Source organism: Papio anubis, chromosome 11 (assembly GCF_008728515.1).
Source record: "Papio anubis isolate 15944 chromosome 11, Panubis1.0, whole genome shotgun sequence".
In the NCBI taxonomy this organism is placed as follows: domain Eukaryota; kingdom Metazoa; phylum Chordata; class Mammalia; order Primates; family Cercopithecidae; genus Papio; species Papio anubis.
Genome location: NC_044986.1, coordinates 33585048 through 33612104, shown reverse-complemented (window position 1 = coordinate 33612104; position 27057 = coordinate 33585048). Strand labels below are relative to the sequence as shown.

The following is a 27057-nucleotide window of genomic DNA, read 5'->3' as shown; positions in this document are numbered from 1 at the left end:
TCATGTATAGAAAAGAGAAATTAAAATAATTTGTGTCACAAGCTAAGTTTCCCAGAAAAAGACAAATTGCATAGGTATAACTAACTTCTCCATCCTCAAAGGTTTGTGTTTCCAAATTAAAAGACGGAGCTAAAAAAGACGTGAAAGGCATAGAAGGAAAGCTGACCGGTCAGTGTGTTTACTGGCAGTAGATTATCACAGAGAGGAGAACAAGATAAAATCATGGATAATTAGTACATCTGGTGCTAGTCTCTCTTTCCCAATGTATCCCCCTGCCCTGCATCCTCTTTCTTTGGATTTCACTTACATCTTTAAGCTTAATAGGCTTAATTGGTTAAAAGGTAGTCAAGATAAAATCTACAGATTCCAGGTCCTGGCCTGAACTTGAGTCAGTCTTCGGACAGGTGACTCATGATGCCAGGTTCTTTCTGAGAATCTCTCGGATGGCCATGCTTCCTAAGAAAGGTCCACGCTACCCACACCCTCTGAACAGCTCAGCGGAAGCCACTGCACTCTTGTCCTTTCTCCATTCCATCAGATATGGACTACAGACTCCACTGGCAGAGCTATGAGTAAGGACAGATAGGGTACCTGCTATAATCTGTTAATCTATTTCTGTCTACCTTCCCAACACTGATTAGCAAGAAAGTATACAGAACTGAGGTAGATACTGAGTATAAAGTGAAGTGCAAGAAACCCTCAAAACAACAGAGCATGGTGGCATTTTCTCTTATTAATCCTTTCTTTTTTTGAAACAAGGTCTTGCTCTGTTGCCCAAGCTGGAGGGTAGTGGCGTAAACACAGCTCACTGCAGCCTCAACCTCCTGGGCTCAGGCTCCTGCCTCAGTCTCCTGAGTAGCTGGGACCACGGGCATGCACCCCTGGTATGCACCACCATGCCTGGCTAATTTAAATTTTTTAATTTTTTTGTAGAGACAAGGTCCTGCCACGTTGCCCAGGCTGATCTCAAACTCCTGGGCTCAAGGGATACTCTTGCCTTTGGCCTCCCAAAGTGCTAGGATTACAGCCATGAGTCACTGTACCCAGCCTCTTATTAATCCTTATGATCCTTCTTAAAGTTAAGTAAGGTCTGTAATCCCAGCTACTCAGGAGACTGAAGTGGTAGCATCACTTGAGGCTAGGAGTTTCAGACCAGCCTGGGCAACACTGTTGAGACCCTGTGTTTTAAAAAAATAAAACGAAATTTGTGTAATAAAAAATAAATAATCCCAGCACTATGGGAGGCCGAGGTGGGCAGATCACAAGATCAGGAGTTCGAGACCAGCCTGACGAATATGGTGAAATCCCATCTCTGCTCAAACTACAAAAATTAGCCGGGCGTGGTGGCAGGCGCCTGTAGTCCCAGCTACTCAGGAGGCTGAGGCACGAGAATCGCTTGAACCTGGGAGGCATCGGTTGCAGTGAGCCGAGATCGCGCTACTGCACTTCAGCCTCGACAGAATGAGACTCTGTCTCAAAAAACAAATAAACAAACAAACAAAATAAAACAAAATTTAAAAATAAAGAAATTCTCAAAATAGATTTTGAGGATTAAGGTCAAAATTCATTATTCCATTCTTATCACTAAGGGTTACAGAAGTTTGCTAAGTTTTTCTGGGCGGTGGGGGGTGTGTACATGATTTAAGAAGTCAAACCTGTCCCTTTTGTGCCATATGCCAAAGAGCAAGTCATATTAATAACACACCTAATAACTTCTACTGTTTTGATGACTGAGTCATCACAAAATTGGATTGATTAGAAGCTTCTGTCTATGGAACACTACTGGTTTCTCTGTTTATGCAGAATGGACTTAAGGACACTTGCTGAAATGGTTTATAGTTTATAGTTCATTCATCTCATCAGAGTGCAAGAAGGGAGAAATACTTGGAAAATCACGGAGAGACAGCTACGACTACCTGTTTTAATGTGTATTTATTTATTTATTTTTGTTTTTTGAGACAGGGTCTCACTGTCACCCAGGCTGGAGTGCAGTGATGTGATCATAGCTCACTGAAGCTTCCAACTCCTGGGCTGAAACGATCCTCTTGCCGCAGCCTCCTGAGTTGCTAGGACTATAGGTGCATACCACCATGCCTGGCTAAGTATGACTATCTCTTTTAAATCACTTCCCTTTAAACTCGCTCTGATGAGGCAGTAGTAAAATGGGGATGTCTTGTACCTGTCTCTTAATTTCCATATCAAAATTCCTGCTCTACTATTACGCATTAATAAATGGTAATATTGTTAGCAAAGCCATATCCAGTTTTTTTCTTTTTTTTCTCCCTCCCCCCATGCCCCATATCAGTTTTTAAAAGAAAAAAAAGAGAAATAAAGCCTGAAGTTGGTCAGGCGCAGTGACTCATGCCTGTAATCCTAGCACTTTGGGAGGCTGAGGCAGGCAGATTGTTTGAGCCCAGGAGTTTGAGACCAGCCTGGACAACACGGCAAAACCGCATCTCTACCAAAACTACTAAAAATTAGCCCAGCGTAGTAGCATGTGCCTGTGGTCCCAGCTACTCAGGAAGCTGAGGTAGGAGGACTGCTTGAGCCTGGGAGGCAGAAGGTGTAGTGAGCTGAGATCGCACCACTGCACTCTAGCCTAGGCAACAGAGTGAGACTACTTCCTCAAAAAAGAGAGAGAGAGAGAGAGAGTGAGAGAGAGAGAGCGCGCATGAGCCAGAAGTGTGGTTACAGCATGGGGGCGGTGGAAAGATAATCCTGGACTTAGAATATGATGAGCTCACATTCTGAGGCCAAGACTTCTCACCTTTAGCCAACAGTCTTTGAATTTTGCTCTCATTATTTATAAAATACAGTTAATAATCCCCACTTTCCTACCTCCCAGGTCTGTGCTGAGGATCAAGTGAGAATATATTTGTGAGAAAATACTATGGAAATTGTAAAATGGTACTAAACTATAAGGCATCATTATGTCCAAGCTACTTTGGTATTGCCGAGGACTCTCTAGAGGTTAAGCCACTTCACAAATTCAAAACGGATCTGGTTGTTGAAGTGGGCAGACTCCAAAAATCTAATTTCAAATAGTCTACTATTTGATGAGCAGCTTACCTCGATGGAGGGGAAGACTATCCAATTCTTGGGATGTGAATTCACAAATGCACACAAACAGCCTCTCTCCCTCTTTTAGACTGGGAATGGTCACAATTTCCACAAAACTGCTGGGGAACTGTCCTGAAAATGAAAGCAAGCATATTAAATTTTAATACTGAAATTTCTTTTTCCATCTGTGTATAAGGACAAAAACTTTTCTTCTGAGTCCATGTATAGACCCTAACTTGAAAACTCTGTGAAAACTCATAATTGGAGAATCTGTTGGAGAGAAGTATAGTGCACAAAACTAGATGCATCCAGAACAGAGAGAATGCAATTCAATTCCATACGCATTTACTGGGGGCTGCTATATGCAAAGCACACCACAGAGGAAAACATAAGTAAGATAGTTCTGGTCTTCAAAGATCTGAAAACCTAGTTCAGACAAAAAGTCGAATTCAGACACAAATAATAATTCAATCCTGAAATCTGGTATCACAATGTAAGTACACAAATTGTCACGGAAGTTCAAAGAAGGTAGGTAATAGGTCAGGAAGAACATAAAAAACTTTACGAAAACAATAGTATTTGAATCTGAAGGTGGATAAGGTTTTAATTGGTGATGGTAGAAAGACAGGGCCTGCCAGTTGAAAAGTATCAGAAAGTCTGATTGATTTTACCTTCTATCTCTGGGTCTGTTTATCTCCAGACCCACCACCTTGGTCCACGCCATCACCATCTCTCACCTGGATTACTGCAGCAACCTTCCAAATGCTTCCCTGCCTTCAATTTTGTCCCTTTCTATCATTCTTAAGTCTGCACCAGTGAGTTTTCTAAAATTCAAATCTGGTAATGTTCAAAGCACTTTCAGGGTTTCCCATTTCCTTCACTCCTTACCATGGCATACTCTGTCTCCCATGATCCAGCTTTTGCTCATCTCTCCAGCCCACCTTTCCCCCTCAACCACTCACACCTCACGCCCTACTAAACTTCTCTAGGTCCCCTGTGTTCTCACACTCCAGGGACCTTCAACAAGCAATCCTCTCTGCCTACCATCTTTGCCTTGCTAACTCCTTCTCATCATTTTTGTCTCAGCTGAGATATCATTTCTACTGGGAAATAATTTATTTATCTCTCAAATGTGGATTAAGTGTCAACAGAGTGTGCTCGAAGGACTCCAACCCAGACTTACATAAATATGAATATATGCAAGTTAAGGATTGGATTAACACAGAGGCATGTGGTGTGGGAAAAGCTTCCACCCTTCCCTAGGCTAATTAATGAAAGAAATCGAAGTGAACATGTATCTTACAGAATTGAAGAAAGCTAACCAGGTGCATGGAATGTGGGAGGTAGCTAGCATGTAGGAGGGTAAAGGATAACTTTAATAAATTTGGGCCAGCCATGGATCCAGGAGGGAATGAACAGGATGAATCATGCTCCTTTGAAGAAAATGAGAGAAAGATCACTTCTCAGCCTTTTGCCTAAGATCAAGGGAAGAATGAAAGAAAGGGTAGAAAATGTTCAAAGAAGACAGCCAGAGAAAACAAGGTGGAGAGCACCTTGTGTTCCACAAATCATAAAGCTGGTTATGAAAAGCAGTAGTAAACAACAGGGTTCTGAAGAAAGGAACAACACATATTTTGAGAAGAGGAACACTGAACACAAAGGATAAAGACCTGGGAAGGGAAAGCGGGGGAAAGGGAAAGACTTGGATAGAAACCTGGGTTGGGGCAGCTGGTATCCAGCAGTGCAGCCTCTTGAAGGAAGCAACACAGAGAGAGGGAATGGTAACAGAAATCTTCCCGTAACTGGTAGAGACCACATATGAATACAGAAAGAAAACACAAAAGGATTCTGAAATTTATTGACTTGGGCTTCCCACTTAGCTAGCTTTCTTTTCTTTCTTTCCTTCCCTTCCTCCCTCCTGTCCTTTCTTATTTATTTATTTATTTATTTATTTATTTATTGAGATGGTGTCTTGCTATGCTGACCAGGCTGGTTTCAAACTCCTGGTCTCAAGCAATCCTCCCACTCAGCCTCCCAAAGTGCTGGGATTATAGGCATGAGCCACCGTGCCCAGTCTTTATTTTTATTTTTATTATTTATTTATTTGAGACAGAGTTTTGCTCTTGTCGCCCAGGTTGGAATGCGATGGCACAATCTCAGCTCACTCCAACCTTTGTCTCCTGGGTTCAAGCAATTCTCCAGCCTTGCCTCCTGAGTAGCTGGGATTACAGGCATGCACCACCACAGCCGGCAAATTTTGTATTTTTAGTACAGACAGGGTCTCACTATCTCACCATGTTGGCCAGGCTGGTCTTGAACTCCTGACCTCAGGTGATCCACCCACCTCAGCCTTCCAAAGCGCTGGGATTACAGGCATGAGCCACTGACCCCAGCTAGGAATAATTTCCTTTCTTTCTTTTTTTTGAGACAGGGTCTCACTCTGTCGCCAAGGCTGGAGTGCAGTGCTGGCCTTTATTTTTCATATGGAAAGAAGTCAGGGCCTGTGGTCCATTATGAGTCTCTTACTTACCTGTAACATCCTCCTTCTTTCCTAGAAGCCAAAATTCATCCACCACTGCCAGCACCTCAATAACATCTCCCACGAAGAGCGGCAGTTCTTCTGACACGCTAGGGCAGAAGTCAAAAATGGCTCGAACCACTGAGCCAGCCTCCATGTTTTATAACCTGGAAAGAAAGATCAAGAGAAACAGAAAACATCAATATTTAAGACACTGCAATATAGATCTATTTCTTGGGAATGATAAAGCTTAAGATATAAATATTCTTAAAATGAAGCCAAAGCTAAGCAAATAAGTTAGTACTTCCTATTTTATTTTTGAGACAGGGTCTCACTCCCATCGCCCAGGCAATCACGGCTCACTGCAGCCTCGACTTCTGGGGCTCAGGTGATCCTCCCAGCTCAGTCTCCCAAGAAGTTTGGGCTATAGGCATGTGCCACCATGTCCAGCTAATTTTTGTATTTTTACTAGAGGCAGGGTTTCACCATGTTGCCCAGGCTGGTCTCAAACTCCTGGGCTCAAGCAATCTGCCCACCTTGGCCTCCCAAAGTACTGGGATCCCAAAGTACATGCTCCACTGTGCCTGGCCTCATATTTTAAAATATCAAAGTTATTTCTCATTTCTTTCTCCTTTTCTTTTGCGGGGGGGACAAGGTCTCGCTCTATCACTCAGGCTGGAGTGCAATGGTGTGATCATAGCTCACTGCAGCCTCCAGCTCCTGGGCTCAAGTGATCTTCCTACCTCAGCTTTCTGAGTAGCTGGAACTACAGGCGCACAACACTGTGTCTGGCTTTTTTTTTTTTTTGAGATGAAAACTCGTTGCATGTTCCACGCTGGAGTGCAGTGGCACAATCTCAGCTCACTGCCACTTCCGCCTCCTGGGTTCAAGCGATTCTCGAGGCTCAGCCTCCCAAGTAGGTGGGACTACAGGCATGCACCACCACGCCCAGCAAATTTTTGTATTTTTAGTAGAGACGGGGTTTTGCCATGTTGGCCAGGCTCATCTCAAACTCCTGGCCTCAAGTGATCCGCCCATCTCAGCCTCCCAAAGTGCTGGGATTACAGGCGTGAGCCACCATGCCCGGCCTGTTTTTTTTTTTTTTTTTTTTTGTAGAGATGAGATCTCACTAGGCTAGTGTTGAACTCCTGGCTTCAGTGATCCTCCTGCTTCAGCCTCCCAAAGTGTTGGGATTCCAGGCATGAGACACCACACCTGGTCTAATTTAAAAATAATAATTTCCTCATATATTTTTCATTTGGCCCTCAAAGGAATTCAGGAATTACGAAAAAAAAAAAAAACAAAAAAACCTAGACCTCACAGTGATAGAAAAGATTCAAGTCAGCAAATGTAGGATTTTCAGAATGCCTGAAGAGGGCAGTAAGGAAATTAACATTTTTTTTTTTTTTTTTTTTATGATAGGGAGAGAGTCTTGCTCTGTCGCGCTGGCTGGAGTGCAGTGGCGCGATCTTGGCTCACTGCAAGCTCCGCCTCCCGGGTTCACGCCATTCTCCTGCCTCAGCCTCCTGAGTAGCTGGGACTACAGGCGCCCGCCACTGCGCCCGGCTAATTTTTTTATTTTTAGTAGAGACGGGGTTTCACCGTGGTCTCGATCTCCTGACCTTGTGATCCGCCCGCCTCGGCCTCCCAAAGTGCTGGGATTACAGGCGTGAGCCACCGCGCCCGGCAAAAGCAGGGATTTTAAATATGGCATTCCCCATAATGATCTTAAAGATTAGGATACTAAGGCTCAGTATAATTAGAAAACATTGTTTGTCCAAGATCACAGCACTCACAGCAGCAGGGCCCGGACTTAAACTGAGGGCATTCTGGTTCCTACCTACTGAGACTATCTGCAAACAAATGTACCACAACCTGAAGAACAGCAGCAGGACCATGCCTCAAAGGTCTAGATGGAAAACCTATTGGGGGCTGGCGCGGTGGCTCGCACCTGTAATCCCAGCACTTTGGGAGGCCGAGGTGGGCAGATCACCTGAGGAGTTTTGAGACCAGCCTGGACAACATGGTGAAACCCCGTCTCTACTAACAATACAAAAATCAGTCAGGCGCGGTGGTGGGTGCCTATAATCCCAGCTACTTGGGAGGCTGAGGCAGGAGAATCACTTGAACCCGGGAGGCAGAGGTTGCAGTGAGCCAAGATCACGCCATTACATTCCAGCCTGGGCGACGAAGTAACACTCCATCTCAGAAAAGGAAAAAGGAAAAGGAAAGGGAAAACCTACTGAATGGCTCATGTCTGTAATCCTAGCACTTTGGGAGACAGAGGCTGGAGGATCAATTGCAGTCAGGAGTTCAAGACCAGCCTGGGCAACACAGCAAGACTTCGTCTCTATTTTATTTTTTTTAAAAGTTAGAAAAGTAAAAATCTGTAAGAAAGGAAGAAAGGACTATGTAGATGGCACCTCCAGATAAGATTTAGCATCCTATGCCAGATCAAGTATGTGTTCTCAGTTCACAGAAGTTAGTGCCCCAACCCCGGAGAGAATCCTTGTACTGTTACGGTGTCTGTGCTGTAACAGGACGATGTGTCCACTACCTTGATGCATGTGGCTGGGGAACCAAAGTATGTACTGAAGCAGCAGAAAGACAGGACATAAGTAGTGGACATCTATCCACCTGTAGACAATCAGCCTTGATGACAGCTACATTTCTCCCTAGGTCTCTTAAAAGAACAGCTGAAGATCACCAGGGTACCCAGGCCTGAAATCTATTTTTCTTTTCTTTTCTTTTTAGAGATGGGGTCTTGCTCTGTTGCCCAGGCTGGAGTGCAATCATAGCTCACTGCAGCCTTGAACTCCCGGGCTCAAGTGATCCTCCTGCCTCAGCCTCCCAAGTACAAGTCTATTTTTCTTTAATCAGCTCAAGTACTTATTTGGTCTTGGAAGAGATGAATGAGGACTCTAACTTCCATCTCACACAAAACCATCATCACATCAAAAAGCATGAAGTGCCTAATTACAAAAAAAGAAAAGATGGTGGTAGCTCTGTTAATTTTATTTATTTATGAGACCGGGTCTTACTCTGAGGTCCAGGCCGGAGTGCAATGGCTCACTGCAGCCTTGATATCCCGGGCTCAAGCAATCTTCCCACCTCAGCCTCCTGAGTACCTATGGCTACAGGTATGCATAACCATGTGCCGATAATATTTTTGTATTTTTTTGTAGAGACAGGGTTTTACTATGTTGCCCAGGCTGGTCTCAAACTCCTGGGCCACCCACCTTGACCTCCCAAAGTGCTAGGGTTACAGGCAGAAGCCACCATACCTGACGTCTGTTAATTTACAATCCAGCAAGGTGCGGTGGCTCACGCCTGTAATCCCAGCACTTTGGGGAGGCCAGTGCAGGTGGATCACCTGAGGTTGGGAGTTTGAGACCAGCCGGACCAACATGGAGAAACCCGGTCTCTACTAAAAATACAAAGTTAGCCGGACGTGGTGGCATATGCCTGTAATCCCAGCTACTCCGGAGGCTGAGGCAGGAGAATCACTTGAACCCAGGAGGCAGAGGTACAGTGAGCCAAAATCGCACTATTGCACTCCAGCCTGGGCAACAAGAGCAAAACCATGTCTCAAAAAAAAAAATTACATCCAAGAAAACACTGATGCGGATAAACATATTAGGCATATAATAAATCATTGAGTATATTAATATGGAGTACCTAGAAGATGCTAATAAATCATGCTACACAATCAAACATTACGTATTTAATTTTTACTGTCAAGCAAAGGTAGGTTATCTTTGTGTTACTTATTACAGACTTTTTGTCTATAAGATGACTTGAGTCCACAGTGGAAAAGAGAAGTGGTAAGTGGGTATTTCCCACAGATGCTACTCACACATTTTCTCTAAGTATTACCAAAAAAAAAATCTAATTATAATTACATGCTGAGGAGGCAGCATATACAAATGTAAAGCACTAGGCTTCTGGAATCAGAGAAACCCAGGTCCACAGCCCAGCTCCACTATTTATTAGCGATTTCACCTTGGACATTGTACTTAAACTCTCTGGGCTTCAGTTTCCTCATCCAGAAAAATGGAGATAATCATACTTTCATAATAATCATCAAGACTATTAAAGTTATAACAGTGCCTAACATTCATTGAGTACTTCCTAGGTACATGCATTGTACCACGTACTTCCCTGAGTCCTCGCAAGGACCCTATTATATGTTATTGGTTCCCATGTGGCAGGTGGGGACACAGGATCAGAGAGATGATAGCTGTCCAAGGTCACATAGTAAGTCAGAGGTGTAATGGGAAACCAAATCTGTCTGTCTTCAGAGCCTTAACCAGTATGCTAACAGTGTGAAGGCACCTAGGTCAGGGCTGGTATAGTAGCTGCTCAATAAATGTTAGTCATTATTACAATGCATCATTTCCATAATCAACTGCAAGCTCAAATTTGTGTCACTGCTATAGCATTTCCAGAGAATGTGCTATTTCAAACATATAAACACTACAGAGCTTACCATTTCAACATGTCAAAACCTGGTTAACTTTGATTGTTTAAAAATAGACACACTCCAGACTTCCCTTTTTTATTAGAAGAACTTGAACATGATTTACTCTTTGGCTGATGGGTCCAAGTTCATTATTAAGACTACACATTACTGTATTAAGCTGTGATACACAATATCAGCACTGTCTATCTTTCAGGCCTTTCTCTTTCAATGTCAGCCTACCCTCTGCTCTCCTCCCTCAACTTTTCCACCCCCTTGCTACATTGCTGCTTATGATCTGCTATGGAGGGGAGACCACACACACACTATCAAAATTATATATAGTTCCCAGATAAATAAAAGTAAACAAGCTCTAAATGTGAGGCTAACAAACTCTGCTGTGGTGGGAAAGGACACGTGTTCATGGTAGAGGTTTTTCAACAGTTATTTTTATGTGCACTGAGGCCCCTTTCTTACTTTCTGGCTGTCTTCCAGAGGACTGAAGTTGCCAGATGTCAGATTTCCACATATAGGTGGTGTCCTAAGTATTTTTTTTTAAATAAAAACACATAGGCCGGGCGCGGTGGCTCAAGCCTGTAATCCCAGCACTTTGGGAGGCCGAGACGGGCGGATCACGAGGTCAGGAGATCGAGACCATCCTGGCTAACACGGTGAAACCCCGTCTCTACTAAAAAATACAAAAAACTAGCCGGGCGAAGTGGCTGGGACGCACTGTGCGTCCCAGCTACTTCGGGAGGCTGAGGCAGGAGAATGGCGTGAACCCGGGAGGCGGAGCTTGCAGTGAGCTGAGATCCGGCCACCGCACTCCAGCCTGGGCGACAGAGCCAGACTCAGTCTCAAAAAAAAAATAAAAATAAAAAATAAAAACACATAATATCTTGCAAACTTCTTAGCCATCTAGATGGTTATATGTTATCAAAACAATTCCTTAACCTTGGGCCAATGTAGATACTATTTTTCTCCTTATACTACATTTTCTCAAATTTCATCTATCAGACTAAATATATCTAATTATCTAAAATATCAAGAATTAGCATAAGCCCCATATGATTACTTAGAGAACTACCCTATTACACAAAGGGAGTAACGCTTGTAATCTGAAAGAGTTAAAGCTTCTCCCAGAGAACCTTTCACTCTACCAGAAAATGACTCAGAAGCAGAGGAGAATCTGGCTCAATAAACACTTTTACTGACTGACCTCCTACTCCACTGGAATAAGTGCGTAATCGCTGAGGAACACACACCCCAGAAGGGTACTGAAGTCACGGCCTCGCTAAACGACATGATTCATGTGTGAGACCCGAAAGTATGTATAATATGATGAATCTCGTCTGTTTTCTCTGCCCTGTATATACTATGAAAAGCAGCTACTCTTATTCATGCCAGAGCCATTTTAGAAGCCTGAGCATGTATTTTGAAACAATCATAAATGGCTTCTATAAGCTGTTCCACCAACTCCAGATGGAAGTAAAAAGAACTGCAGAGGAAATCAGAACACAGATGGGCTTGAGAGACCACCGAGGAAACTACTGCCTAGATGGCATGATTTCAGGGACAGCAGAAAAATTTGCTATGAAAACACCATCTTCTTCCCTTTCTGGTGAATGCCTGTCTTTCCACCTTTAGAGAATCATTCTCATTTGAAATATAAATATCTTTGGAAAGAAAATTCTACAAACCCTTTTAGAATGTAAACTCTGTAAAGGAAGAGATTTGTTTTATTTACTGGTCTACAGCTGTGCCTGGCACATAAAATATTCTCAGATTTTTGGTGAACAGATGATTTGTTGAAGTTTGGGAAAATATATGAAACTATTTTTTTATGCTTATCTTTCAAAAACATTTTTCCAGTAATCCAACCTGTCACAATATATGAAACTATTCATATCAAAATCTCAAGTTCTACTTATCTACAACTACATCTCTTCCCTACAAATAGTTTTACCTTCCAGCTTGTCTATCTATGTATGGCACTGCCAACAGTGCCATAGAAATGTCATAAAACTCTTCCAGGTCAAGCATTAATATCTGGGACTTCTTCATCCTCTATGGCAGATGGTACACTAAGAACAATAGCTACTGTATGATTATCCACCAAGTATCAGACACTGATCTAGGAGCTTAAATCCTCATGACTCTGCAAGGTAGACAGCAAGTCTCCAAAGCCAGGGTGCCTGGGTTCAAAACCCAGACCACCACTGAGCAATTTACTCAATCTCTTTAGCTGATGAATAGCTAAACCAGAACCCAAATTCAGGCCTGTTCGATTCCCATGCCCACGTTCTTTTTATGGCAAACATCACTTTTCTTAAACCTCATTGGTTCTTCCTTCAACATCCTCTAGACTTCCATTTTTCTGTTTCTCCAACATTTTACTATGAAAATTTTCAAACAGCAAGGTTGAAGGAATTTTACACCCACCACCCAGATTCTAGTATTAACATCTTACTGCAGTTACTTTACCACATATTATCTATCCCTTTATTCATTTATCAATTTGTGTTATTTTTTGGAAGCATTTCAAATATATATAGATTTTTTATTTTGATGCCCTTCAAAATAAACCACTTCGACATATATATCTTAACTAGAGTCCAATATTTTGTTTACAGTTTTTGTTGTTGTTGTTGTTTTTCTTTTTTGAGACAGGGTCTCTGTCACCTAGGCTAAAGTGCGGTGGCGTGATCTTGGCTCACTCCAACCTCTGCCTCCCAAGCTCAGGTGATCCTTCCACCTCAGCCTCCTGAATATCTGGGATTACAGGCGTGTACCACCACACCTGGCTAATTTCTCTGTAGAGGTGAGGTTTTGCCATGTTGCCCAGGCTTGTCTTGAATTCCTCAACTCAGGTGCTCTGCCCTCCTCGGCCTCCCAAAGTACTGGGATTACAGGTGTGAGCCATCACGCCCAGCCAGCAGTTTTTTGTTTTGTTTTGTTTTTTTAAGTATCTTTTTCCTCTCCCTACTGGCCAAGGAATTACAAATTCCTACTGGCCAAGGAATTACAAATTAAAATACAAGGAATTACAAATTAAGATACAAGGAATTACAAATTAAATACAAATTAAATACAATGAAATACAAATTAAATACAAATTAAATACAATTAAATACAAATTTAATTACAAATTAAAATACAAAACAAAATACAATACAAATTCCTACTGGCCAAGGAATTACAAATTAAAATACAAGGAATTTTAACAGAATTGCAGCTCTGTTCTCCCCACTAAAATGGCAGTAAACCTGATTAATCTTTCTAAAATGTCAATTTTTATATATAACACAGTTGGATAAGAATTTACACGTCTTCCTATTTTCCATAATTCATACATTCAACAAATATTTATCAAGCCAAATGGCATCAACCAAAGCCCTATGCAAACTAAAAATTTGGCGTGACTGGGTAAATGAATCATTTGATGACCCTTTACCCAACACTCTAAGTATTTACTCTCTAATCCTGTTGGTGGCAGACAGTAGCATTTAGAGTCTCCTCTATTGTCCTAAGCAATTCAACTCCTATCACCAAGTGTGTACCCAACTGGGAAAAAAATAAAGCCTGAGCACTAATCTCAAAAGGAGACACTCATTCAGTCTTACCCATTCATTGGGGGGTGGGGGAAAGACTCAAATCTGCAGTGATTTTTTTTGTGCCTCAAGCATATTTTAACACTGTCTATGGACTAAAGCCTTTGGCAGTTACCTATTAATTCAGCTTTGCTCCAGTGATGTGTCCAGGAACTTTCTAGGTGTTGTATGGGAGATAAATTACAGTCCCTGCACCCAAGAAGCTTAGTTTAGTCCCCACCAATTCCCAAAACATGTTCTGAGGACACTAATCTTTGTGCTCCAAAATACAAGAGCTCCACGATCATGATAAATTCCAAGAAGGCTATAGACCATATTTCCTTCTTAGAGTAGCATAAAAAAAAATTAGTATATTAAAGACTGAGACAATTTAGCAAGAATCCTTTTCAATCCGGCATTTCTGAATGTGTCTGGCCACAGCACGCCGTTTTCAGGCCCCACTTCAGATTTGTGTAACCTTGTCCCACCCTGCTTGTCATTCATAAATAGTACTCCGGGCAGTCTCATCCAAATGAAATGTCTCAGCTCCCATAAGGCACTTCCTGCTCAGAACTTGTTTTTTGGTTTACTGCTGTTTATTTCTTCCATGGTCAGTCCCACATATTTAAGAACTTTCCACATCTGGAGTACTTCCTCCAAATGATGCCACCTCTCCTGCTCAGGTCCACTCATTTGCCATGTCTTAAGTCCTGTGACCCTTGCTCTTACATCATCCATCTTGCAGATTTGTGAGACATCGGAATGGACACGTAAAAGTTAAAAGCCATGAGAGTAAATGTATCAGTGAAAACATATTCAGAAATAAAATAAAATTAACAATGTAGGGCCACGTGCGGTGGCTCATGCCTGTAATCTCAGCACTTTGGGAGGCCAAAGCAGGGCAGATCATCTGAGGTCAGCAGTTCAAGACCAGCCTGGCCAACGTGGCGAAACCCCATCTCTACTAAGAATACAAAAAAATTAGCCAAGTGTAGTGATGCATGCCTACAATCCCAGCTACTCAAGAGGCTGAGGCAGGAGAATCATTTGAACCCAGAAGGCGGGGGTTGCAGTGAGCCGAGATTGTGCCACTGTATTCCAGCCTGGGCAACAGAGTAAGACTCTGTCTCCAAAAAAAAAAAAATTACAATATGTATCACTGTAAAGTGCTACAACACAGAAGAGCCTTGAAGACATTAAGCTGAGGCTGGCCTCAGTGGCTCATGCCTGTAATCTCAGCACTCTGGGAAACCAAGAGGGGAGGATCATCACTTGAGCCCAGGTGAGACCCTAACACTACAAAAAATTAAAATTAAAAAAACAAATTAGCTAGGCACAGGGGCAGGTGCCTATAGTCTCAGCTGTTTGGGAAGCTGGGGTGGGAGGCTTGCCTGAGCCCAGGAGATTGAGGCTGTGATTATGCCACTGCATTCTAGCCTGAGCCGCAGAGTGAGACCCTGTCTTTAAAAAAAAAAGATATTAAGCTAAGTGAAATCTGCCAGACACAAAAGGACAAATACTGCATGAATAAGGTACGCAGAGTGGTCAAGTTCATAGAGATTAAAAGCTGAATGGTGGCTGCCAGGGGGTAGGGGCGATAAGAGGAGATAGGGAGTTAGTATTTAATGGGTACAGCGTTTCAGTTTAGGAAGATAAAAAAAGTTCTGGATATGAATGGTAGTAATGGTTGCAAAGCAATGTGAATTACTTAATGCCACAAAACTGTACACTTAAAAATGGTTAAAATGGTAAATTTTATGGTATGTACACTTACCACAATAAAAAAAAATTTTTTTAGGTATGTCCTAAAATGTGAATGTGAAAGAAGGCCTGGAGGACTCAGTAATGTTTATTTTTTGAGATGGAGTCTAGCTCTGTTGCCCAGACTGGAGTGTAGTGGCTTGATCTTGGCTTACTGCAACGTCCACCTCCTGGGCTCAAGCAACTCTCATGCCTCAGCCTCCTGAGTAGCTGGGATTACAGGTATGTGCCACCACACCCAGCTAATTTTTGTATTTCTAGTAGAGATGGGGTTTCACCTTGTTGGCCAGGCTGGTCTGGAACTCCTGGCCTCAAGTGATCTGCCTGCCTTGGCCTCTCAAAGAGCTGGGAATACAGATGTGAGCCACCATGCCTGGCCAGCAATTTTTATTAAGCAACATATCTTCAAGTCTGGACATATTTCATTAAAAATCTCCTGAGATCACAAACTATAAACTTTTACCCTGATAGACACTGATATCAAACAGTTTAATAAGTAATTTCTAATGTGGCCTTTGGAATCAAGGTCTGAACTTGGCACAGATTGAGGATACTGAAAATCTGCCCTTTCAGGTCTGCCCCAGCCTGCCCTGTGTTCCCGGAGGCTGGCACACCAGAATTGAACAAGACCTCCCCTATCTCTGGCTTTCAGTTGGGTTCAGCCAATGGATGGCACTGGCAGGAGGTCTGAAGGCAAAGGGACAGTGAGGTTGTGATATTTACTCCCCTGGCTCTCTCCCTGCTGGGCTGTGAGTTGGCTGCATTGTTCTATTAAACGCCACAGCTACCATATGAAGACCTCAAAACAGCTTTCTCTTGCGTCAGGTAACCATCCCATCCCCTGCCCCTTCAGAAGCAGGGTGGCTCTCCAGCTAGCCTTGACATACAGTACAATCCTTTGTTATTTTCCCTAAGCTTCTCCATTCTGCTTTAAGTTGGACCTCTTCCAATTACCCAGTTTGAGTGTGCGTTCTGTTTTCTGCTGGGCCCCTGAGTGATACATGCCCAGAACGATGATTTGGATTTATGAGAACAACACGGGGATGGGCTGGGCGCAGTGGCTCACACCTATAATCCCAGCACTTTGGGAGGCCGAGGAGAGTGGATTGCTTGAGCCCAGGAGCTCCAGACCAGCCTGGGCAACATGGTGAAATCTTGTCTTTACAAAAATACAAAAATTAGCTGGGTGTGGTAGTGCATGCCTGTAGTCCCAGCTACTGGGGAGGCTGAGGTGGGAGGATAACTTGAGCCCAGGAAGTCGAGGCTGCAATGAGCCTAGATCATGCTACTGCAATCCAGCCTGGGCAACAAAGTGAGACCCTGTCTCAAAATAAATAAAAAATAAAAAATAAAATAAAATAAAGAATTCAGCAAAGTGTATAGAAAACTATAAAAATAGTTCCCTAAATCCACCATTCTAAACCCAGGTGAGAGATAAGCACTGGAGACATACATTTTGAAGGCTTAAAAAAATTTAGAAAAATATTAATGCCTGGGTTCCCTGTACTCCTCCAAATGAGTCAGTATATTCTTTCAAAAAGCACTGGTGAGGCTGGGCACGGTGGCTCACGTCTGTAATTCCAGCACTTTGGGAGGCCAAGACAGGCAGATCCCTTGGGCCCAGGAATTCGAGTCCAGACTGGGCAACATGGCAAAACCCTGTCTCTACAAAAATATAAAAATCAGCTGGACGCGGTGGTGAACACCTATGGTCGCAGCTACTCAGGGCGGGGGTATGGGGGAGCAGCTCTGTGGTGGCATTGCTTGAACCTGGAAAGTGCAGGTTGCAGCAAGTTGAGATCACACTATTGCACTCCAGCCTGGGCAACAGAGCGAGACCCTGACTTTAAAAAAAAAAAAAAAAGCACTGGTGATGCCTTCTGCATATTTCCTAATATTGCCAATCCGTAATGTGAATTCAAATTCTGGGGTCCCAGAACAAAATTTCTGAAGGGGTTTCCTTAACTGAAAGACAAAAGACAGCTGTCTCTCCTTTCTTGCTTACTTTACCAGGAGAGACTGCCTACCTGGGAAGAGCTGGGAAAGAGATTCCCTTTCTGTAGGGGCTGTCCAGCGGAGGTTCCTTCAAAAGAATACGCTTCCATGAGTATCCTTACGTTTTGGAACTGCTTTCCAGAAAACATTACCTTTTGGGAACCAGAAGTCCCAGCAATGAAAAGGAATATCTAACCTTAAAAGCAACTGCACGTCTGTCTTGTCCTTGACAATACAAGAGCTCATACAAGACAATACGAAAGCTAAATGAGTAATTTTTTCCCTTCGCATGAAAGGACGAGAGGTGTCAGAAAATGAAGTCTAAATCTGCTTCAGGAAGGAAGGAAATGAGAGGAGCTAGGAAAACAGCACTTCCTCCTACAGTTTATGTCGCTGGAGTTCACTCTGGACAGAAGGTCAGCAGTCACAGCCAGGTTCCTCGGAGATTCCTCAGATAACTAGCAACAGATGAGGGAAAAGCAGGACCCTTCTTGGCCGCGGCATACCCACATGGCTGAGAAGCACAGCCTGGGCCATCTGCTCTTCCACAGCGGCCTCCTACCCTGCGTGCCCCCAGGACCACGGCACTGACTCACCACACGACTCTGGTTCCACAGGTTACAGAATGTCGAACTGGAAGAACAAATGAAAACCCTGCACTGGCTTAGGTGAGCTGACCAGAGAAACTAGGGTAGGAAAGTAAAGGAATCTGCTGTCCTATACTGTCTGAAACTATTTATACTGTAACACTTCGCTGATTTCAAACTTGTCCCAAGTTGGAAGGCAGCAACTCCAGATGGAACAGGATACACGTCAGAGTTTCCACCAATCGTGGAAGGCCGCCTCAGTCCTTCTCAGGATTTACACTGAGCAACCCTTGTCTAAACCACCCAAACACTTCTATAATTTTGTTGTTGTTGTTGTTTTACAAAAGACAGAATTTAAAATAAGAAAGCTTCAGGATTGACTCTCACAGGACGGTAGTTTTAACTAATTTACAGTTTCTACACCACCCATATTAAACTGCTGTTTTCCTCCCCTTTTTAGCTCTTTTTTAAAAAAAATTGCTTCTATATCTCTACATCAGTTTTGTCTTTTTAATGGAACTGCACTGGTGGAGGGAGGTCCCAAGATTAATATTTCAGGACCTACAAAGTTTGAGGAAATATACATTCAAGAAATATTTTCAAATGGGTTAACCTAGGAGTTCCTAAGTATCCTCTCAGATTCACATTTCTTAAGTCATGCATGAATCTCAATTATGGGTGGAAATTTAAGAACCACTGACTCATAACTAAATAAATTGGACATGTCAGAGCTAAGTAGCTAAGCAACATATTAAAATTAACAGCTCCACTAAGTTGTAGATGTAATATACATGATAGCAGTTGCAGACCTGCAGATTAAGGTGAAACTACAAAGTGAAACTTTAGGGTGTGGCTATAGATAACAAAGAACACAATAAACATGTAAAAACAGGCAGTTTTTAAGACAGTTTCCAAGAGACACTAAGAAAATGTATTAACCCAGTGTTCCAAGTTATGAGGACAAATGTTAGTGAGATCTGCAAGGCAGGCATCTTGTTTCTTTTTCTTATCCGTTTCAAGGATAAACTTGTGTTTCTGCCACAGAAGATTTAAAAAGACATGAGGAATTTCTCTACCTTTCAACCTATTTTTTTTTTTTTAACATAAGGTCTCACTCCGTTGCCCAGGCTAGATTGCAGTGATGATCACGGCTCACTGCAGCCTTGACCTCCCAGGCTAAAGTGATCCTCCCACCTTAGCCTCAACAGTAGTTGGAACTACAGGCATGTGCCACCACACCCAGATAATTAATTTACAAAATTTTTTCTTTTTTTTTTTGTACAGACAGGATTTCGCCATGTTGCCCAGGCTGGTCTTGAACTCGTGAGTTCCAGCAATCCTCCAGCCTCAGCTTCTCAAAGTGCTGGGATTACAAGCATGAGCCACTGTGCCTGGTCTCAACCTATTTTAAGGTATAAAATATTCTTGATATTTTGGAAGAAGGAATCAGGAAAGGAATTCAGAAAACTGAAGATTCTGGGGAAGAAAAATTGGGAGGAAACAAACTGTCCAATTGGAGTTAAAAATAGCTAACATCATTAGCAGGGTAGGTGATTTTAGATCATTTTAAGGAGTACCAATGTTTGAGCACCATGGAAAACCAGGGACGAGCAGCTTTACACAAACAACAACAAAAACTGCAGTATTACTTGCCTTTTATAGAAACTACAGCCATTATACTTGAAAATAAAATGTATATATGAAATCTTCTGATAGTTTCAAGATGAACCAGAGAATATGCCACAACACAGCAAACCCAATGAATGGTTGATTTTTTAGATGGTGTCAAAAGAAATCAATGTCCTTTTTTTGAGTCAGGGTCTCGCTTAGTCACCCAGGGGAGACTGCCTACCTGGGAAGAGCTGGGAAAGGGGTTCCCTTTTTTTAAGGGCTGTCAGGTGGAGGTTCCTTCAAAAGAATATGCTTCCACGAGCATCCTTATGTCTTGGAACTGAACTCTCCAGTCAACATTACCTTTTGGGAATGAGAATCCATTTAAAAAATCTCAAGTCCCAGCAATGAGAAGGAATACCTAACCTTAAAAGCGACTGCACATTTCTCTTGTCCTTGACAATACAAGAGCTCATACAAAACAATGTGAAGGCTAAATGAATAATTTCTTCTCTTTGCATGAAAGGATGAGCGGTGTCAGAAAGTGAAGTCTGGAGCGCAGTGATGCAATCTGGCTCACTACCACCTCTGCCTCCGGCACTCAAGCGATCCTCCTGCCTCAGCCTCCCATGTAGCTGGGACCACAGGCATGCACCACCATGCCTGGCTAATTTTTTATATTTGTTGTAGAGACAGGTTTCATCACGTTGGCCAGGTGGGTCTCGAACTCCTGAGCTCAAGCAATCTGCCTGCCTTGGCCTCTTGAAGTGCTGGAATTACAGGTGTGAGCCATTGTGCCTGGCCTCTCAATGTCCTAGATGTTCAAGCCTTTTTTCCTTCTCTAAGACACACAGGATACACACCTTTCTTCTCCATTCAAGAAAGCGAATGGGAATGTTCACGAGTAAAGCTAATGCTATTTCATGGAAAATCTTGACCCACATTAATTTATTAAAGTTCTGATTTAAAATTTTAGTTCTCAGCCAGGCGCGGTGGTGTATGCCTATAATTCCCCATCTCTGAAAAAAAAATTGAGTTCAGAGACTAACAACATTTCCGTGATATGTTCTGGTAAAGGACAGCTGTCCCCACAAAAGCAAGGGAGAATTTATTTGGTGGGAAATGTGCCAGAATGATTCCAATTACTTTAAGCTGAATTTTGAAAAAGAGAAAAGAAAAAGTACAAAGCCCCAGATATAAAACTGCAAGGCGTGAGCCGACATCGTGCCACTGCACTCCAGTCTGGGTGACAGAGCGAGACTCCGTCTCAAAAAAAAAAAAAAAAACTGCAAGGCAGGATAATATTTAACGAAGAAAAAGGAAAACAAACTGCAAGTGAGCTTGAAACAATACTCAGAGGTTAGAATATCCATACAGTACATCAAGGCCCAGAGTATGAGCAACAAAGTGAGCCTGAAATTATAATACAACAAACTAAAAACAGTCTATGACTCTTGAGGTATGTTAGAACTCATCCCAAAATTCAACAGTGGGAAGGTTCACTTCATGTAAAAGAAATCTCTAAGGCCAGGCCAGTGGCTCACACCTATAATCCCAGCACTTTGGGAGGACGAGGCAGGTGGATCACGAGGTCAGGAGATCAAGACCACCCTGGCTAACACGGTGAAACCCCGCCTCTACTAAAAATACAAAAAAAATTAGCCAGGTGTGGTGGCGGGTGCCTGTAATCCCAGCTACTCGGGACGCTGAGGCAGGAGAATGGCGTGAACCTGGGAGGCAGTGCTTGCAGTGAGCTGAGATGCACCACTGCACTCCAGCCTGGGTGACAGAGCGAGACTCTGTCTCAAAAAAAAAAAAAAGGAAATCTCTAACAGGAGATGGGGGGCAATAATATGTTATGTAAAGAAAATAAGACCAGGCACGGTGGCTCATGCTTGTAATCCCACCATTCTGGTAGGCCGAGGCAAGAGGATCGCTTGAGGCTAGGATCTAGAAACCAGCCTGGGCAACACAGTGAGATCTCATCTCCACAATAAATAAATAAGAAAAAGAAAATGATACATCCAAATAAAAACCATGAATCTGGGGATAAAACATTACAAAGAGTAGCTGGGATAAGATGAAGGGAGAGGCTGGGTAAGGTGGTTCATGCTTGTAATCCTAGCACTTTGGGAGTCCAAGGCAGGTGGATCACCTGAAGTTAGGAGTTCGAGACCAGCATGGCCAACATGGCGAAACCCTGTCTCTACTAAAAATATAAAAATTAGCTGGGCATGATGGTGCGCACCTGTAGTCCCAGCTACTTGGAAGGCTGAGGCAGGAGGATCACTTGAACCCAGGGGAGGTGCAGGTTGCAGTGAGCTGAGATCATGCCACTGCACTCCTGCCTTGGCAACAGAGTATGCCCATGTGTCAAAAAAAAAAAAAAGATGAAAAGAGAAAGAAACAGGTGGGAGATTTATATTACAGACTGCTATGAGAGAGAACAGAGAGGATATTTTAATAATATTACAAAATTGATACAAAAACTAACAGTAGCATATGGTAGTTGATATAAACTGGACTACTAACTTCCTAACAATTAGCAAATGCATATGATCACAGGTATATTAATTAACTATGTCCTAGAGACTCCACAGACTTTTGCGGGGCCATCTAGGCAGCTAGCATGTCTGATCATTGGAATTCCTGCTCAGAGGCGGGCGGGGGAAATAGTTCACGACTTCACTCCAGTTCTGCAGCGTTTTGTTTTGCTTAAAAAAAAAAAATCATGAATAGTTCTTGAATTTTATCAAATGCTTTTCCTGCATCTAATGAGAATTTTATCAAATGCTTTTCCTGCATCCAATGAGATGACCATTTTTCCCCTTTATTCTGATGTCATAAATTTCAACGTTAAATCAACCTTGCATTCCTGGGATAAATTCTACTTGCTTATGATGTATTATCCTCTTTACAGACTTCAATTTTCAGTTTGGTACTTTTTTGTTACAGATTCTTACACCTATGCTCTCAAGAGTTATTAGTCTATAACTCTCTTTTCTTTAAATGTCCTTGTCAGAGTTGCATATAAGGGTTAAACTTGCTCTGTTCGTGCCTGGCCCACTGGGTACAGGAAAGGAAGAAGGGCTCCAATGATGCCTAAAATTAAGTTTTCCAATAGCCAGGTAGAGGGAGCTTAGAACAGGTAAAATGAGATTTAGATAAGTAAATATCTAATGTCTTTACATCGTAGTGTTATGAATTAGAATTCCTACTAGCAACACTGAAACAAGACAAAGATCACTGCATCATTTAACCACCCATAATTCACAATTTGTCTCCACTCCTCTAGCAATATCTTGATATGCCTGACAATTTTTTTTTTTTTTTTGGGGGGGGACAGAGTCTTGCTCTGTGACCCAGGCTGGAGTGCAGTGGTTACGATCTCGGCTCACTGCAACCTCTGCCTCCTGGGTTCAAGTGACTCTCCTGCCTCAGTCTCCCAAATATCTGGGGTCACAGGTGCCTACCACTCCACCCGGCTAATTTTTGTATTTTTAGTAGAGATAGGGTTTTACTATGTTGGTCAGGCTCGTCTCAAACTCCTGATCTCCAGTGATTCGTCCGCCTCAGACTTCCTGAGATTACAGGCGCGAGCCACTGCACCCAGCCAACGTTTAGCCCTTTCTATACCCATATCCATTCACCTCTATATTCAAACGTTGTTCAGCTACTTCTTATCCTTGTAATATATACTCTAGTTGACTGAACTGCTATTCAATAATCTTCACTCTCTTGTAGGAATTATATCTTTACAAGATGTGTAATTATATGTGTATAATAATGTATATCATTAATACTATACAAATATAGAATTACATATCCATACCCTTTACTGTGTAACTATGCAGTGCCTTCCACTACAGGCAGAGTATGTTTCCCTGTCACATTTTGGTAGGACGTGGAGATGGCATAAGCACAGGCTTTCAGCCATTATTTTATGGTCTGGCCTGTCCTCTAGTGCTCCTGTAATCTGCCATTAGAAGACATGCCCTGAAAGCCCCTGGCTCTTTAGCCTGGGCCCCAGAATGAAGACAAGAAAAAACAGACTTGAGGCCGGACGCAGTGGCTCACACCTGTAATCCCAGCACTTCGGGAGGCCGAGGCAGGTGGATCACCTGCGGTCAGGAATTCGAGACCAGCCTGGCCAACGTGGTGAAACCCCATCTCTACTAAAAATACAAAAATTAGCCGGGTGGGGTGGTGGGCACCTGTGACCCCAGATATTTGGGAGACTGAGGCAGGAGAATCACTTGAACCTGGGACGTGGAGGTTGCAGTGAGCCGAGATCACACCACTGCACTCCAGCCTGGGCAACAAAAGCGAAACTCTGTCTCAAGAAAAAAAAAAGAAAAGAAAAAGAAAAAACGGACTTGAACTCAAATGGAAGACTATAGGATTCAACCTAGTCAAGCTCAGATCAGCTAAACTGCTATGTACCCCAGTCTTCTATTAAACCCACACATAACTCTTATCATCTGAGTTAACTATTATCTTTTGGATCCATCCCTGTTTCCTGTATGTCCTACAGGGCAGGGATTCTTTTTGTCTATTTTATTCACACACACACACACACACACACATACACACATATATATATATCTTTTTCCAGGTGAAGGCAAAGATATTCTAAGGAACATCATTATTCTGGTTGTTTCTCTTCATATCATTTTTTAAAAACAGGTTTATTGAGACATAATTCATATACTATACAATTCACCCACTTAAAGTGTACAATGAGTTTTTAGCATATTCAGAGTTGTATGACCGTTATCACTATCAATTTTAGAACTTCAACACCTCATAAATAATTTTGTTTTTTTTTTTTTTGAGATGAAGTCTCACTCTGTTGCCCAAGCTAGAGTGCAGTGGCGCGATCTTGGCTCACTGCAACCTCCGCCTCCCGGGTTCAAGTGATTCTCTTGCCTCAGCCTCCTGAGTAGCTGGGACAACAGGCACATGCCACCATGCCCGGCTGATTTTTGTATTTTTAGTAGAGACAGAGTTTCACTGTTGGCCAGGGTGGTCTCGAACTCCTGACCTTGTGATCCACCCGCCTCAGCCTCCCAAAGTGCTGGGATTACAGGCGTAAGCCACCGCAGCCGGTATGAGAAATTTTATACTCACCAGCAGTCACTTCCCATTTCCCCACAACATCCCCTCTCCTCTCCAGCCCTAGGCAAACACTAATCTACTTTATATATAGATTTGCCTATTTGGGACATTTCATGTAAATGGAATCATACAATATGTGGTCTTTTGTGATTGGCTTCTTAGCACAATGTTTTCAAGGTCTTCATATCATTTTAAAATAGAAATATGATCAGCTTAAAGCGTATGTAAATTAAGCTGGGAGCAGTGGCACATGCCTGTAATCTCACCACTCTGGGAGGCTGAGAGGGGCAGATGGCTTGAGCTCAGGAGTTCAAGACCAGCCTGGGCAACATAGTGAGATCCCACCTCTAAAACAAAAAATCCGAAAATTGGGCAGGTGAGGTGGCATGTGCCTATTGTCTCAGCTACTTGGGAGGCTAAAGTGGGAGGACTGCTTGAATCCAGGATGTTGAAGCTGCAGTGAGCTCAGATCACACCACTGCACTCCAGCCTGGGCGACAGAGCAATATCCTGTATCAAAAACAAAACAAAATAAAATGTAATAGTTAAGAGCACAGACTATAGAGCCAGACTGCCGAGATCTATATGCCAGCTCCATCCCTTATTACAGCAAGTGCTTAACTTTTTATTAGAACAACTACTTAATTACTTACTTGCTTCTTTGGAGCAAGTTACTTCTCTGTGTCTTCACTTTCTTATCTGTAAAATGGGTTTAATAATAGAACCTGACTGGGTAAGGTGGCTCACGCCTGTAATCCCAGCACTCTGGGAGGCTGAGGCAGGTAGATTGCTTGAGTCTACGAGTTTCAAAACCAGCCTGGGCAACATGGCGAAATTTCATCTCTACAGAAAATACAAAAATTAGCTGGGCATGGTGGCATGCAACTGCAGCCCCAGCTAGTCAGGAGGCTGAAGTGGGAGGATCACTTGAGCCCAGGAGGTCAAGGCTGCAGTGAGTGGTGACTGCACCCTCTAATCTGGGCTACACAGCAAGATCCTGATTCAACATAAAAATAAAAATAAAGACTCAACATAAAAATAAAACCTGCTCATAGGGTTGTAATGAAATTAATATATCTAAAGCACGAAAAATAGTACCTCACAAATAGTAAGCATTACACAAGTGTCAGCTATTATCATTATCTGCATTAAAGAGAGGGGAATTGTGGATAGAGACTCCCAAAACCTTTTTCATAGCATGGGGATGTATTTTGGTATTTAATATGTTTGAAAATGAATGTCTCAGGAATGGAAAATGAGCACTGACTGCTACTAGGTATGAGGTTTCTTTTGGGGGTAATGAAAATGCTCTGGAATTAGTGGTGAATGGGTGTACAACTTTGTGGATATACTAAAAACCACTAAATTATATACTGTAAAAAGGTGAATTTTATGGTATGTGAATTATATCTCGATTTTTAAAAGTAAGTGTCTCTCCTCTTTCTGAAATCTCTATACTTCACACAAAATAGTGAAGGCAGGCCAGGCTTGTTGGCTCATGTCTGTAATCCCAGCATTTTAGGAGGCCAAGGGGGTTGGATCACTTGAGGCCAGGAGTTCAAGACCAGTCTGGGCAACATAGTGAGACTGTCTCTACAAAAATTTATAGAAAATTAGCTGGGTGTGGTGGTGTGCACCTGTAGTAATAGCTACTTGGGAGGCTGAGGTGGGAAGGATCGCTTAAGACTGAGAGATTTGAGGCTGCAGTGAGCTATGATCGTGCCACTGCATTCCAGCCTGGGCAACAGAGCAAGACCCTGTCTTTAAAAAAAAACAAACTGTGAAGGTAGAAAAAAAAAAATAGAGAAGGCATACATGAATACTCTGCCTTGAAAAAAGCTAGAAATTTAAATAGCTTCCCTATTCTGCCACTCACACCCACCTCCCCTCCCCTACAAAGTTTTTCCTGCACTTCATGTTTTAATAGATATTTTAAACTTGTGTTTTATGCCTGTTATAGGATGGGCATGAAGGGTAGGTAACAAACACAGTGTTTGATTAAGTGAACTTTCACTGGGCGGGTGATGCCACAAAAAAGAGCAAATTTAAAAACAGAAGTCATATTTGCTACTACATTGTATTAAGTAATAACTACATAACAGTTAAGAGCCCAGACTCCAGTCAGAGAGAATTTAGTTTCAATTTCTGGCTCTGCCATTTATCAAGCTATGTGACCTTGGGCAAGTTACTTAAACCCCTCTGAACTTTAGTTTCCTCATCTGTAATGGAAGATAACAACCGTTAATTTATTTCATAGAGTGTATAAGGATTAAATTTGATAATGTAGGTAAAACATTTAATACATTTCCTGGCAAATGGTACATACAGTACTCAGTAAATGTCAGCAATGAGAACAGT

The 27057-nt window shown here is 42.5% G+C and overlaps 1 protein-coding gene across 2 annotated transcripts in view; it reads right to left on the bottom strand.

Moving 5' to 3' along the window:
• The window catches only part of DNMBP (dynamin binding protein), a 123087-nt gene that overhangs the window by 79471 nt on the left and 16559 nt on the right, over window positions 1-27057 (bottom strand). For both annotated transcript variants that reach the window (XM_003904112.5, XM_009215143.4), the window contains 2 exons: window positions 5591-5745; window positions 3070-3192 (listed from right to left, as the gene is read on the bottom strand). In XM_003904112.5, the coding sequence (XP_003904161.2) occupies window positions 3070-3192; window positions 5591-5735 (268 nt within the window). In that variant the 5' untranslated portion in view covers window positions 5736-5745. The remainder of the gene's footprint in view (window positions 1-3069; window positions 3193-5590; window positions 5746-27057) is intronic.